Here is a 13,684-nt window from a genome sequence, read left to right on the forward strand (position 1 = left end):
GAGCCTGCGCCAGGCCCCCGCCCCTGGAGATTCCAGGCGTCCCGCCCCACGAAGGGTCCAGCCAGGAGTCCGGCTATGGGCTCAGCCCGTTGTGGATTTTGAGTCCTCCCGCAGGACTCTCACCCTCCTTAGACCCAGACACTCACAGTTTTGTCCTTCTCCAAGGATGCAAGCATCGGAGACCCCCGTCCCCTAGTAAATTCCTCTGTTGAGAGCTCAGGAATACAGGCCTCCAAAATGTCCCGTCAAGATGGCAGCAGTTGAGACCCAGTCCCCTCCTCTTTCAGATCCAGAAGTCTGGGCACCTTCTCTCTCAGGACCAGAGACCAAGCCCCCAGCCCATTGTCCCTCAGAACCAGGAGTTCAGTCTTCCTGCTCTGCTTCCTAAGGGTCCCAGGGGCCTGGATCTTTAACTCCTAGCTCAAGGATCCATGAACCAAAGCCCCCAGGACCTTTCTTTAAGGATCACCCAAGCAGGCACCAGCACCATGCCCACTGTGGATGCAGTGCCCCAGGATTAGGGTCTGGATCTCCACCCTTGCTGTAAGGACCAGGGGATTGCCATTTTCATGCCCACAGTCTCCTCTTCTCTGTCCCACTTCAGGGCTCACTCGTTCGTCTCCTCTAATGAGAGTGTAGAATTCTGTCTTTCCCAGGACGCCTGGGGCAGCCCTGTCACATGTGTGCAACTGTGTGGACATCTATGCATGTGTCTGTGCATACATGCCAATGTATGTGTCTTTTCTGTTTGCAACTCGTGTGTGTGTGTGTGTGCACGTGTGTGTATGAAGATGTATATTAAAAGAGTCCATGACTGGGCACAGTGGCTCACGCCTGTAATACCAGCACTTTGGGAGGCCTAGGTAGGCGGATCACTTGAGGTCAGGAGTTTGAGACCAGCCTGGCCAACAGGATGAAATCCTGTCTCTACAAACAAATACAAAAATTAGCTGGGTGTGGTGGTGCGCACCTGTAGTCCCAGCTACTTGGGAGGCTGAGGTGGAAGGATGGCTTGAGCCCAGGATGCAGATGTAGCAGTGGGCTGAGATGGTGCCACTGCACTGGGCCATAGAGCCAGACCTTGTCTCAAGAAAAAACAAATAAAGAGTCTAGAGTGCTTTGCAGGTAGCAAGAGGCTGAGAGGTGGCTCACAGTTTTACTTCTACAGCCACCTCATAGGCTAGGGTAGAGGAGGGACCTTGGGACAGGTCTAATGGACCCCTTCCTTGATGGAGGGTAATAATGCCAGTAGATTCCCTAAGACACACTTGCCTCTTTGACTTTTTTTAATTATTAAACATAAATATTTTTATCCCAAGATTCCCCTTTGCCCCAACAGTGCTAATTCTCACCGTATCCCCACTCCTTGGGTCCAAGTCTTTCTGAGTCTTTACGGAAAGTAAAATCAAGATGGTGGCCATCTTGGGTTCCTAGGGAGTACACGGCCATCTTGGCTGTATTTCCATTGGCCGAGCAAAGTTCCCCTCAGGGAGAGCCACGGTGGGGCCTGGTATGCTCTTCATCTTCATCTATCCTATGCTACCTTTCTTCTCAATGCAGATGGTCATCTTGAAATATCTTCTTTCAGTGGCTAGAAAAAAATTCCCTCCCAGCCCCAAACTCCCAGCACCCACTGCCCTGTCCCCCTCTCTCCTCAAAGGGCCTACCTGCCATCTTGAATCTCTTTTACACTGGGGCATAGGTGGGCCTATTGGGTGGCCATGTTGCTCCCACTTGGGGCATCCCCTTTGACTGAGCTGACTGCATACAAATACTCCTGACAAATGTAATGATCTTTCCCTCCCCTCGTGTTCAATTTTGGAGTAAGGTCGCCAACTTGTCCTGGCTCCTCAGAAATCAGGACAATCCATTATGGAAAGTTGGAGATCCCAGGACTCTTCCACTGGAGAGATGTCACACATGAGTCTGGAGACGCGGGTGGCTAGGCGTGGGGAAGACAGCATATGGGAAAGGGGGAGTCCCGGGGGCCAGATCTGGGGGCCCAAAGGATGCGGGTTTGATGTAGCTGGTGAAAGCTCGAGGGTGGGGTGTGGTGAGGTAGCCTGCCCGGGTTCTGTAAAGTCTGCAGGGGGGTACCATGCCCAGGTGTGGGTTGAAGTCATAGAAAGTGGGGGTCCCTGGGGGCCCAATGGGGGAGGGTGGTGGCAGGAAGAGGCCTCCTCCAGGGGCTTCACCAAGGCTCAGGCTCACACTGACTCCTCGGACCTTGTAGTAACCGTTGGTTGGGTCCTGAGGGGACAAATGGGACTCAGTAAGGTCTGTGAGCATGCAGGGGAGATGAGGGTCACTGATGGGTGACACTGAGGGTTACACACTGAAATAGACCAGACCTTGAGAGAAACAAAAAGAGACAGGAATGGGCAGAGACACAGAGACACACATGGACTGGGAAAGAGAGAAAGTGAGACAGAAGAACAGTGACAAGAGGCAAAGGGATAGGACATAGGCAGAGAATGGTAGAGACAGAGGGATATAGGCCTGCTGAGGGGTGTCAGTGTGGAAGATGCAGAGGGAACAGGAGAGAGGCACTCACCTGCCCAACAGCCTCTAGGCTTTGATTCAGTGTCATGCCCTGTGTTGCTGCTACAAGGCATGTCACTAAGATAGAACTGAACCCTGTCCTCACAGAATCCCACACCAAAGGAAAAATGACAAATCATGAGACAGTACCCAGAGGGGTCAGGGCTGTGCCTGGGAAAGTCATAGGCAGTGACAGGGGCTGTGATGGCAGAGCCCTCAGCATAGCGAGCGGGATAAGGAAGCCCAGATCAGAGTGGTCATGGTTGTGATGGGTGGAACACAGGCAGAATGATCGGGCTGTCATGATGGAAGCATGTTGCGGGAAGTCAGGGACCCTGAACAGAGGGACCAGCTGGAGCCACGGCAGAGGAACATAAATTGTGATCACTTTAATATGGACATTTATCAGTTTCCAAATATACTTTTATAATTTTTATGCCTGTCTTTAATCTCTTAATCCTGTTATCTTCATAAACTGAGGATGTATGTCACCTGAGGACCACTGTGATAGTTGTGTTAACTATACAAATTGATTGTAAAACATGTGTGTTTGAACAATATGAAATCAGTGTACCTTGAAAAAGAACAGAATAACAGCTATTTTTAGGGAACAAGGGAAGACAACCATAAGGTCTGACTGCCTGCGGGGTTGGGCAAAAAGAGCCTCATTTTTCTTTTTGCAGAGAGCCTATAAATGGATGTGCAAGTAGGAGAGATATCACTAAATTCTTTTCCTAGCAAGGAATATTAATATTAATACCCTGGGAAAGGAATGTCTTCCTGGGGGGAGGTCTGTAAACAGCCACTCTGGGAATGTCTGTCTTATGTGGTTGAGATAAGGACTGAAATATGCACTGGTCTCTTGTAGTACCCTCAGGCTTACTAGGGTGGGGAAAATCTCTGCCCTGGTAAATTTGTGGTCAGACCGGTTCTCTGCTCTCGAACAATGTTCTCTGTTATTTAAGATGTTTATCAAGACAATATGTGCACAATATGTGCACTGAACATAGACCCTTATCAGTGGTTCTACTTTTGCCCTTTGTCCTATTCCCTCAGAGGCATGTAATCTTTGTTAGACCCTTCTAGTAGTTCTGCTTTTTGCCTTTTGAAGCAAGTGATCTTTGTACCTACTCCCTGTTCTTACAGCACCCCCCCCCCTTTGAAACTCTTGATAAAAACTTGCTGGGTCTGAGACTCAGGTGGACATCACAGTCCTACCAATATGTGATGTCACCCCTGGTGGCCCATCTGTAAAATTCCTCTCTTTATACGGTCTCTTTTTATTTCTCAGCCAGTTGACACTTACAGAAAATAGAAAGAACCTATGTTGAAATACTGGGGAGGATTCCCCCAATAGAATCATGGGCTTCCTGGAACAAGAAATGTCTGAGCTGAGACTGGAGGACTAAAGGAGGGAATTAGGTAGACATGGGAAGGAAGGTAGGAGTATTTCAGGCCAAGAGAATGGCATGTCGGCTGGGTACGGTGGCTCACGCCTGTAATCCTAGCAATTTGGCCAAGGTGGGCAGATCACTTGAGGTCAGGAGTTCAAGACCAGCCTGGCCAACATGGTGAAACCCCATCTCTACTAAAAATACAAGAAAAATTAGCCAGCTATTTGGGAGCCTGAGGCAGGAGAATGGCTTGAACCCAGGAGGCAGAGGTTGCAGTGAGCCGAGATTACACCACTGCACTCCAGCCCGGGCAACAGAGTGAGACTCTGTCTTAAAAAAAAAAAAAAAAAAAAAAAAAAGAGAGCGAGAAAGAGAGAGAATGGCATGTGCTAGGTACAGAGGAGAGAGAGAAGTGCTCTGGCCTGGGGATGGCCTGGAGTCAATGTGGCTGTCCTGAGGTAGGACCCCAGAGGAAGGACAAGTTTGGGGAGATATGGGGCCAGTGTAAAGGGGCTGAAAGGGGGCTTGACCGTGATGAGGAGAGCACAGGCATAGTGAGCCCCATCTGGGACTGGGACAGATGTGTGGGCAGAGTCTGCAGATAGGCAAACTGAGGCTGGGAGCCAAGTGAGCTGGTCCAGGGGGCAGGAGGAGTGGGATGAGGAGCTGAGTCCCAGTTCTGAGGACAACAGAAGGAAAAAGGAGGGGACAGGCGTGGGAGAGAGATGGAAACACAGTGAAGGGAGCCCCGCCTCTCCCAACGGTGAAGGGAGCCCCACCCCTCCCGATACTCACCTTGGTCTCCAGAGTCCCTTCCTCCTCCAGAACCAGATCACTGTGGTCAGTGTGCACAATGGGGCCCTGGGGTAGGGAATTTAGTGAGAAGGAATAGTCAGAGGATCTCCCCGCCCCAAAGCCAGACCCCAAGGACCTTCAGCCAGCCAGTGGAGGCCAGGCAGGAGACAGTAAGAGCACCCGAGAGCTGGGGACTGCACTCAGGACAATAAAAGGGCTGTGAGAAGCCAGCACCGTGGCTCATGCCTGTAATCCCAGCACTTTGGGAGGCCGTAGCGGGAGGATCGCTTGAGGCCAGAAGTTTGAGACCAACTCAGCTAACATGCTGGAACCCTGTCTCTGCTGAAAATGCAAAAAATAGCCAGGCATGGTGGCAGGAGCCTGTAATTTCAGCTACTCAGGAGGCTAAGGAACGAGAATCGCTTGAACTGGGAGGTAGAGGGTGCAGTGAGTCAAGATCATACCACTACATTCCAGTTTGGACGACAGAGCAAGACTTTGTCTCTAAATAAATAAATAAATAAATAAATAAATAAAAGGCCAGGTGCGGTGGCTCACACCTATAATCCTAGCACTTTGGGAGGTCAAGGCGGGCGGATCACGAGGTCAGGAGACCGAGACCATCCTGGCTAACATGGTGAAACCCCGTCTCTACTAAAAAATGCAAAAAAAAAAAAAAAAAACATTAGCTAGGCGTGATGGCGGGCACCTGTAGTCCCAGCTACTCCGGAGGCTGAAGTAGGAGAATGGTGTAAAACCGGGAGGCAGAGCTTGCAGTGGAGCTTGAGTTTGCGCCACTGCACTCCAGCCTGGGCGACAGAGCAAGACTCCGTCTCAAAAAAAAAAAAAAAAAAAAAGGGCTGTGAGGATATAGTGGGCCTAGGGAATAATCGGGTCAGGGGCATGGACTTGGGTGACATTTGGGTGTGGGGTCACTGTTAAGACTAGAGCCCTCAGGCTGGGCCTGAAGGCTCATGTCTGTAATCCCAGCACTTTGGGAGGTCAAGGAGGGTGGATCACCTGAGGTCAGGAGTTCGAGACCAGCCTGGCCAACATGGTGAAACCCAATCTCTACTAAAAATACAAAATCAGTCAGGTGTGGTGGCAGACGCCTGTAATCCCAGCTACTCAGGAGGCTGAGGCAGGAGAATCACTTGAATCAGGGAGGCAGAGGTTGCAGTGAGCCGAGATTGTGCCACTATACTCCAGTCTGGGTGACAGAGTGAGATTCTGTTAAAAAAAAAAAAAAAAAAAAAAAGACTAGAACCCTCCTACTTAAAAAAAAAAAAATGGAGACAGGGTCTTGCTCCATTGCCCAGGCTGGAGTGTGTGGTGCAGTCATAGCTCACTGCAGCCTCTACCTTTTGTGCTCAAGGGATCCTCCTACCTCAGTGTCCTGAGTAGCTGGGACTATAGGTGTGTGCCACCATACCCGGTTCATTTTTTATTTTACTTTATTTTGTATTTTTGTAGAGATGGGGTCCCACTATGCTGCCCAGGCTGGCTTCGAATTCCTGGCCTTAAGTGATCCTTGTGTCTCCACCTCCCAAAGTGGTATTACCAATGTCAGGCACCATGCCCGGCCTTAGAGTCCTGTTTGAATTTGGGGGCCCTCTTGGAACTGGGCTATTATTTGGGTCTGAAGGCACAGTCGGGTCTGGAGACCCTGGCATCCTACCCGGTCCTCGCGGCTGCCTGTCTCCTCTTCTTCAGGGCCTCGCGAACTGCAGCCGTCGCTGCTGCCGGGGATTCGCATCAGGTTCTTTTGCTCGGAGAAAGAGGCTGAGGCTGACGAACAGCGATGGGTGGAGTTAAGCGATGGGCGGGGTCACAATGTGTGCAGACCAATAAGCGGGAAGAGAGAGGACTGGGAACCAAGGCGGATCGGGTGGGGATGTTGGAAACCGATAAGAATCCTTCCCACCTAGGAATGTGACCCTGGGAAGGTCTGGTTAGGGCTTAAGGAGGGAACCAGAACCTGAAGGCGAGCTAAGCCCGGAGCAGAGTTGGAAATGGGACTGGAGCCAAGGCCCAAGGCCAGGTCAGGTCACTGGGCAGGCAGGGTGTGTGTGGGGCTGGGGCCTGAGGAGCTGGGGCGGGGCTCAGGCACTAACCCTTGCCGTGGCGCCAGCAGCAGAGGGCCACCCCAGTGATGACCATAAGGAGAGTCGTGGTGGCAGCGGCCACTCCGGCCACTATCCGCACAGTGGGCAGCAGGTCTGCAGGGAGCAGAGGGGACATCCTGAGAAGGCTGAGGGGGAACCAGGAAGCGGGGGCTCAGGGATTGAGTTTGGGATCCCTGGGTTCAAAAGGTTGCACATTTAGAGATTCAAAGGCCCTTGAATTTGGGGTTCTCCAAGTTTGAGAGTGAGTTTAAACTCCTGGCTTTAGGAAGTCTTGGAGTTTGAGGGGTCCTTTACTTTGCAATTTGCTTTGCAATCGTTGGAGTTTCTCTTTTTGGGGTCCCTAGGTGTGAGGAGTCTCTCGGTTTAGGATTCAGAATGTGAAGGCATTTGTGGTTGGGGGGGTCTTGGGAATCAATGACCCACAGTTTTGAGACTTCCAAGGTTTGGAGGTCTCTGCATTTGAGGTTTTGCAACCATCGGCTGGGGGATCCCTGAGTTTGTGGGGTTTAGACTCCAGATTTGGGGTCTTAGGGCTGGGGTCTCACCTCTACGACCCAGGCTGGCCCGGGCACCTCCCTCGCCCAGCCGGTTCCGGGCACTGCAGTTAAAGTTCCTGCTAAAGTCAGATTCCTGAGTCCCCGAAATGTGTAGCACAGAGATCAGGCCCGGACCCTGTCCCCCGCGGCTGTCCGGGGCTGGGAATGTCTCCACCAGGAACCGGCCCCGCGACCCCGCCTCCAGAAAGCCCTCATCCCAAGACCAGACCTGGGGGCATAAAAGAGGGAGGACACCGAGGAGACTGAGGAGGGGAGGAAGAAGCAGGAGGGATGTCTGGGAAGTCAGAGATGGTCACAGTAATTTCAGGGGGCCAGGTGGGAGGTCAGGGATCACGGCTGGATGGGTCACGGGAGGAGTGACATTTCCTTACCACGGCATCTGGGGCGGGAGAGGCGAAAACCAGACACTGGAGGCGAGCAGGGCCCCTCAGGAAGGCAGGCTCAGAGTGCAGGGCGGTCACTACTGGGGGAGCTGGGATGGAGACGGTGGGTCACTCAGAGGAGAGGCCTTGCCCTCCCCAAAGGCTGTAACAAAGCCGGGTCTGGCCAGCGCACTCTCCGCTAACCTTAATCAATCAGGCCATGCTGCCTCCAAACTCCGATTCCCCAGAAAGCCTCGCCTTCAATAGGTCAGTCTCAGGCCCCGCTGGGTGTATAGCTCCTTCCAGGCCACTCCCACTGCATTAGCCCTTGCCCCCTCTGTCCACTCCCTATCCCAGGACGGGCTAGGTCCCCTAGGAAGCCCCGCCTTCTCACCGTTCACAGTCAGCCGAGCCTCCGCGGCGCCGCCCCCCTGGCCCGAGAGCCCAGGCTCAGCCCTGCACACATAGTCGCCTGCGTCCTCCGGCCCCACCGACGGAAGGCTCAGTGTGGCTCCAGAGCCCAGCACCTGCGACAGGGAAGGGGCGTCAGAAGCCAGATTTGCAAGGAAGCCTGGTCCCCCGCCAGCCACCGCCTCAGATTTAGGGCTGCACCTGCGCGCCACCGCGGCGGGTCCAGGTTACCCGTGGAAGCGGGTTCCCGCGCCAGGCACAGCTGAAGGAGGCGTCTTCCCCGACGTCCACTGACACGGGCTCCGGCTTTGCCTGCAGAATCGGCCCAACTGAACGAAGGAGATGAGGGGTCACAAGGCCGGGGAGGAATAGCCCCTGACCCGGGATCAGCCCCATAGAAACACCACACCCTCTAGGGCGCAAGAATATGCCCCAAGTCCACTCTCTCCTCCTCCTAATACCCCACGCCCACTCTCCCAGCCCCGCCCCTCCAAGCCCCGCCCCTCAGCAACCCTGAAAGCCTCGCCCACCTTTGACCACACCCACAGCCCCGCCCCAGCTCACACAGCACATCCAGCGCAGTGCTGCGGTTGGCGCTACCCACGGCGTTGCTGACCTCGCAGGACACGGGCTCAGTCAGGAGCGAGGCGTCTGCCACGACCTCCAACCTTGGCCCGCGGGCCCCGAGCACCGGGGAGCCCCCTTTTGCCCACCTGAGGAAATGGTGGCGCTGTTAGCGTTGTCCCTGCTCTCTGTCACACTTACTCAGGTCCCAGCCCTTCCCAAGCTCACTCTTGGGGCTAGGGAGAGGTGGTCTTCGTCCTCACCTGTAGCCTGTGACAGGAGGCTGGGCTGTGGCCTGGCACAGGAAAGTGACCTTCTCTCCCTCCTGCACAGTGTGTAGTGAAGCAGACAGAGTCACCTCTGGGGGGTCTGTTAGGGTGGGACAATGGTCAGGTGGGCAAGGACCAGGAACACCTCTGCCACTGGCCTAGGGGTCCAGTCCCTGGTTCCTCCACCCCAGGAGTCTGGGCCCCTAATCCCCTTCTCCCTTTGAGTCAGGAGTCTGGGCTTTCAGTTCCCAATTCCCCCAGTTACTTCTATCCTCTCCTACTCTCCCAGATGTGAGAGTCAAGGCCCAGCTTCCTCTTTCCCCAGGGACCCCAGCCATCTGTCCTCTCCTGCTCGGGGTCTCACTCCGTTGCCAAGTGGCACGATCTCAGCTCACTGCAACCTCTGCCTCCCGGATACAAGTGATTCTCCTGCCTCAGCCTCCCAGGCGGCTGGGATTACAAACATGTGCTACCACACCTGGCAAATTTTTGTATTTTTAGTAGAGACAGGTTTCGATATGTTAGCCAGACTGGTCTCGAACTCCTGAACTCAGATGATCTGCCTGCCTTGGTTTTCCAAAGTTCTGGGAGTACAGGCATGAGCTACCATACCCAGCCCTCTCCTGCTCTCTTAGATCCAGGAATCCAGGTCCCAGTTTCCTCATTCCCCAGGGGCCACAGTCCCCTCCTTCCTTATACCCAGGAGTCAGGGCCCCACACCCCTCTTTCCCAGGGCCAGCTGCACTCACACTGCAGGCTTAGTGTGATAGCTGTGTCCCTTCCCGCAGGCAGGGCCTGGCTCCGGGCCCTGCAGACCAAGGTGGCTCCGTTGTCATGGCTGGAAGGGGTCAGGGTTAAGGTGCTCTCCACTGACCCAGGGGTCCCTTCCTTCAGCAGGGTCTGGAGGTATGGATAAGAATAATAATGCCATCTACCCCTTACATCAGGGGTGTTCAATCTTTTGGCTTCCCTGGGCCATATTGGAAGAAGAATTGTCTTAGGCCACACGTACTAACACTAATGATAGCTGATGAGCTAAAACAGTTACAGAAAAGGCTCATCATGTTTTAAGAATGTATATGAATTTGTGGTGGGCCACATTCAAAGCCGTTCTGGGCTGCAGGCAGCCCACAGGCAACAGGTTGGATAAGCTTGCCTTACTTATATATGGTTCACTATGTGTTGGGCACTCTTCTGGGCATTTATAGGTATTTATTTATTTAATCCTCACAATACCCTATGACATGCATGCTATTATTATTCCAATTGTATAGATAAGGCAACTGAGGCACAGAGAGGTTAACTAACTTAAGATCAATCAACTAGCAAGTGGCTGAGGCATGATTTGAGCCCAGGTAGTCTGGCCCTAGAATCTTTACCCTGCATTATATTTCAAGAGTCCAAACCCTTGAACCCCTGCCCTCCCATGTCTTCTTCTCTTCGGGATGAGCCTGCAGTCAGAGTGCACCCCAAGTTTCCCTGAATGGGCAAAGGCTAGCACAGGAATTTGGACCTGACCTGATGGAAGGTGGTTCCATCCAACCGGATCCCATCTCGGAACCACAGCAATTCAGGGGTAGGGCGGGCATCCCCACGGCTCCGACATGTCAGGTTCACAGGAACTCCAGCAATGAGAGACACAGAGGGGCCGCCCAGCACCTGGGGGGCTTCTGGGGGTACTGCAAGGTGGATTTGGGGTCAGAGATGGATCCTGATCCTCTCAGCTCCAATTGACCACTCCCCTGGGCTCCCTGGACTCTGCTACTCACAGCTAGTACTGGCTGCCCCCTTGGGCTCCCAGGGGACAAGTGGGTGAGGTCCTTACCCAGCACGTGCAGTTGGGCTGGTCTCGAGCGGAGGCCTGCTTGTGTAGCCTGACATTCATATGATGCTTCATCCTCTAGCTCCACGGGCCTAATGTGGAGGTCATGCTGGCCATTGGCTGCATTCCCTGATATCCAGTACCGGGACCACCCTGGAGTCAGGGAGGAGGCAGCACACCATGGTTCTGACTGGTCCACACATTTGGTGGTAAGACGCTATTAAAGAGTGTGTACTAGGCCCATAGAGACTCTAACTCCCTCCCAACCCAGAGTCACTGCAAACTTGGGGGTAATAAATTCAGAAAGGAAAGCAAGAAAATGATTGCCATAAAAGTTAGGTTAGATACTACTTCTGGAGTGAGGGGGAGGGGGCTATGATAGGGGAAAGGAATACGGGGGCTTCTGGGGAGCTAGCTGTGGACTTGGGTATTGGCTGTGTGAGTGTCTATATTATTTGGTAAACCTTCCGTTTATGTTTACTGTACTTTTTTGCATTTATGTTCTCTTTCTTTCTTTTCCTTTTTTTTTTTTTTTTTTTTTTTTTGAGACAGGGTCTCACCATTACCTGGAGTGCAGTGGCTTGATCATGGCTCACTGCAGCCTTGAACTCCTGGGCTCAAGCAATCCTACCACCTCAGCCTACTGAGTAACTGGGACTACAGATGCACATCACCACGCCTGGCTAATTTGTTTAAAATATATATATTTTTTCTAGAGATAAGGTCTTGTTATGTTGCCCAGGCTGGTCTCAAACTCCTGGTTTCAAGCTATCCTCAGGCCTCAGCCTCCCAAAGCGTTGGGATTACAGGCGTGAGCAACCGCACCTGGCCTGTTTACTATTTTGCAATAACATAATAATTCCAAAACTCTATGGGTCACCCCCAAAGAAGCAGCTCAAAAATCAGGACTCCTAAATGTTTACCCAAGTCCATCAATTTCCCAAACTTAAAATGTCAAAATAGAAACTGCAGGTACAGCCGAGCCCAGTAACTCTACCCCTAGCCAGCCCGTCCCAGCGTGGAGAGAACCGTCTTACCTGGCAGGTCCCTTTGGCCCCCTAGGGCCAGCCCACTCTTAGTCCACTGAACTAGCCCCCAGTAGGCGCCCAGAGCACACCGCAGCCGGGCTTCCTCCCCCAGCAGCACCACCAGGTCCTCTGGCTGTTGCAGGAAATGGGGTGACGGGCCTAGGAAAGTTGGGGGCAGCAGGGCTGAGCTTAGCACCTTCAAGAGCCCCCTCATTCAGGACCCAGGGGTCCCAGCCCCCAACTCCCTTCTCCCTAGTGAAGGGGCAGCCCGCAAGCAATCCCCCAACACCCACCCCATATTCATCCTCTCCCCTCGTGCGGTACCTGCGCTCCCTCTGAAGCAGAAGAGCAGAACGAGGAGGGCGGGGACTCGCATCCTGAGCGTGTGTCCCCCAAGGTTCACGAGATCTGCCGTCGCACCGGCCTCCCGGTCAACTTCTTCCTCGGAAGCTCTCCTCCTGTCACTCTGGCCCGGAGCCCCCTTCGCGCTCGACTCTTCGCCCCAGCCTAGAGAACCCCTGTCTCTGGCCTGGAGTCCTCCAAGTGAGCTCATCCGCAGCCTCTGACGCTCTGAAACGCCTGCCAGTTCCGCGCCCTGGGTCTCTGGGAGACCCCTAGAGGGCCCGATCCAACTCGCCCCGCCCGGGTCCGCCTCCCGGGAGCTCCGCCCTCTTCCCATTGAGAAACTCCCGCGGCTGGACGCAGATGAATGGGGGATGCAGGGCGGGGTCCCCCGGCGGGTGGGCGCCCCCAGCTCAATTAGGGTCTGGGAGCCGGAACACCTGGGTTCGAGGAGGGAGTCCCGGCTGGGTTGGACACCTGCGCCCTGCCGAGGTTGAGGGGCAGGCATGGGGGTGAGGAGGAGGGAAGGGAAAGAGTGGAAGAAACTTGCTCAGCCCAGGTCCTGGAGGGACTGCGCTCAGTGGAAACCGAGCTATAAATGGGGGCCCCTGGGGCCTAGCCAGTTTCCGCGCCCTAGGGGAGGCGGGGTCCGGGGCTCCCCTGGCCTGCGGGTCGGGAAGAGGGCACGCCGATACCTGGGGGACTGTTGGGACCCCTGCCTTGACTCCCCCAGCCTCAAAACCCCTCCTCAAAGTGGGGAACAGAGGGCTGTTCCCTTGTTACTGCTGCAAACGTCCTAAGACGGAGGAATCCAGGACCCCGGCCCCTCCTTTCCCAGGACCCCGCAGTCCCGGCCCAGCCCCTCTCCCCACTCGGCCGGCCGGGCCCCTCGGCCTGGTTGCCGGGCGACGGCTGGGAGGCGGCGGTGCCGGGCCGGGGCAGGCAGGGAGGCTGGGAACCGCACAGCTTGTCCTGACGGCTCCATGCAGCCCAGCTGGGGCGTTCCCACGCTGCGCAGCTGGCAGAGCAGGTGGGAGGGACCCCGAGCAGCCTGAAGGAGGGCTGGGGGGCTGGGACCCTGATCTGACATTCCTGGACCTGTAAGAACTGGGGGGGTCCACATTCAGATTCTACGCTGTTCTTAGGCTCAGACTCTGTGTCCCTAAATGGCGGGGTGGGGTTGGGAGTAGGGGCTGGACTTACGGGATTGTAAGGGACTGGTGGTTCAGGCCTTTGCTGGCTGAGACGCTGATGGCCTGATCTCCTGGTTCCTTGAGAGGCTGGAGACTCAACTCCCAGGTCTCCTGCCTGCAGCATGGTGCACTTGGAAGAGGGTGACAGGGGTCAGAATATCTGGTCTTAAGTCTTAGAGTCGGTGGATTTCACTGCCAATCTCTCCCCACCCCCACATGGGCCCAGGAGGATTTGGAAATCAGACGGTGAACATCTGTCCTAAGTCCTGTGTGTGTGTGT

At 54.4% G+C, this 13,684-nt stretch overlaps 1 protein-coding gene across 1 annotated transcript; it reads right to left on the reverse strand.

Moving 5' to 3' along the window:
• Positions 1-1,897: 1,897 nt before the first annotated feature.
• On the reverse strand, positions 1,898-12,474 carry KIRREL2 (kirre like nephrin family adhesion molecule 2). The gene is made up of 15 exons (XM_037991567.2): positions 12,194-12,474; positions 11,879-12,028; positions 10,845-10,994; positions 10,538-10,698; positions 9,769-9,919; positions 9,014-9,119; positions 8,751-8,899; positions 8,388-8,515; positions 8,170-8,302; positions 7,785-7,885; positions 7,402-7,621; positions 6,845-6,949; positions 6,409-6,518; positions 4,731-4,796; positions 1,898-2,250 (listed from the first exon to the last, which is right to left on the reverse strand). Exons 1-15 carry the CDS (start codon positions 12,420-12,422, stop codon positions 1,915-1,917), a joined length of 2,295 nt encoding a protein of 764 aa, XP_037847495.2. The 5' UTR covers positions 12,423-12,474; the 3' UTR covers positions 1,898-1,914.
• Positions 12,475-13,684: the final 1,210 nt, after the last annotated feature.

This window comes from Chlorocebus sabaeus, chromosome 6 (assembly GCF_047675955.1).
Source record: "Chlorocebus sabaeus isolate Y175 chromosome 6, mChlSab1.0.hap1, whole genome shotgun sequence".
NCBI lineage: Eukaryota > Metazoa > Chordata > Mammalia > Primates > Cercopithecidae > Chlorocebus > Chlorocebus sabaeus.

Excerpts from the sequence above, each read along its gene's own strand:
- KIRREL2 (XM_037991567.2), bottom strand. The coding sequence starts at position 12,422 with ATGAGCTCACTTGGAGGACTCCAGGCCAGAGACAGGGGTTCTCTAGGC. Across the intron at positions 9,920-10,537 it reads ATGGAACCACCTTCCATCAG|ACCCTGCTGAAGGAAGGGAC; the intron begins GTCAGGTCCAAA and ends CCATACCTCCAG. Across the intron at positions 9,120-9,768 it reads TATCACACTAAGCCTGCAGT|ACCCCCCAGAGGTGACTCTG; the intron begins GTGAGTGCAGCT and ends CCACCCTAACAG.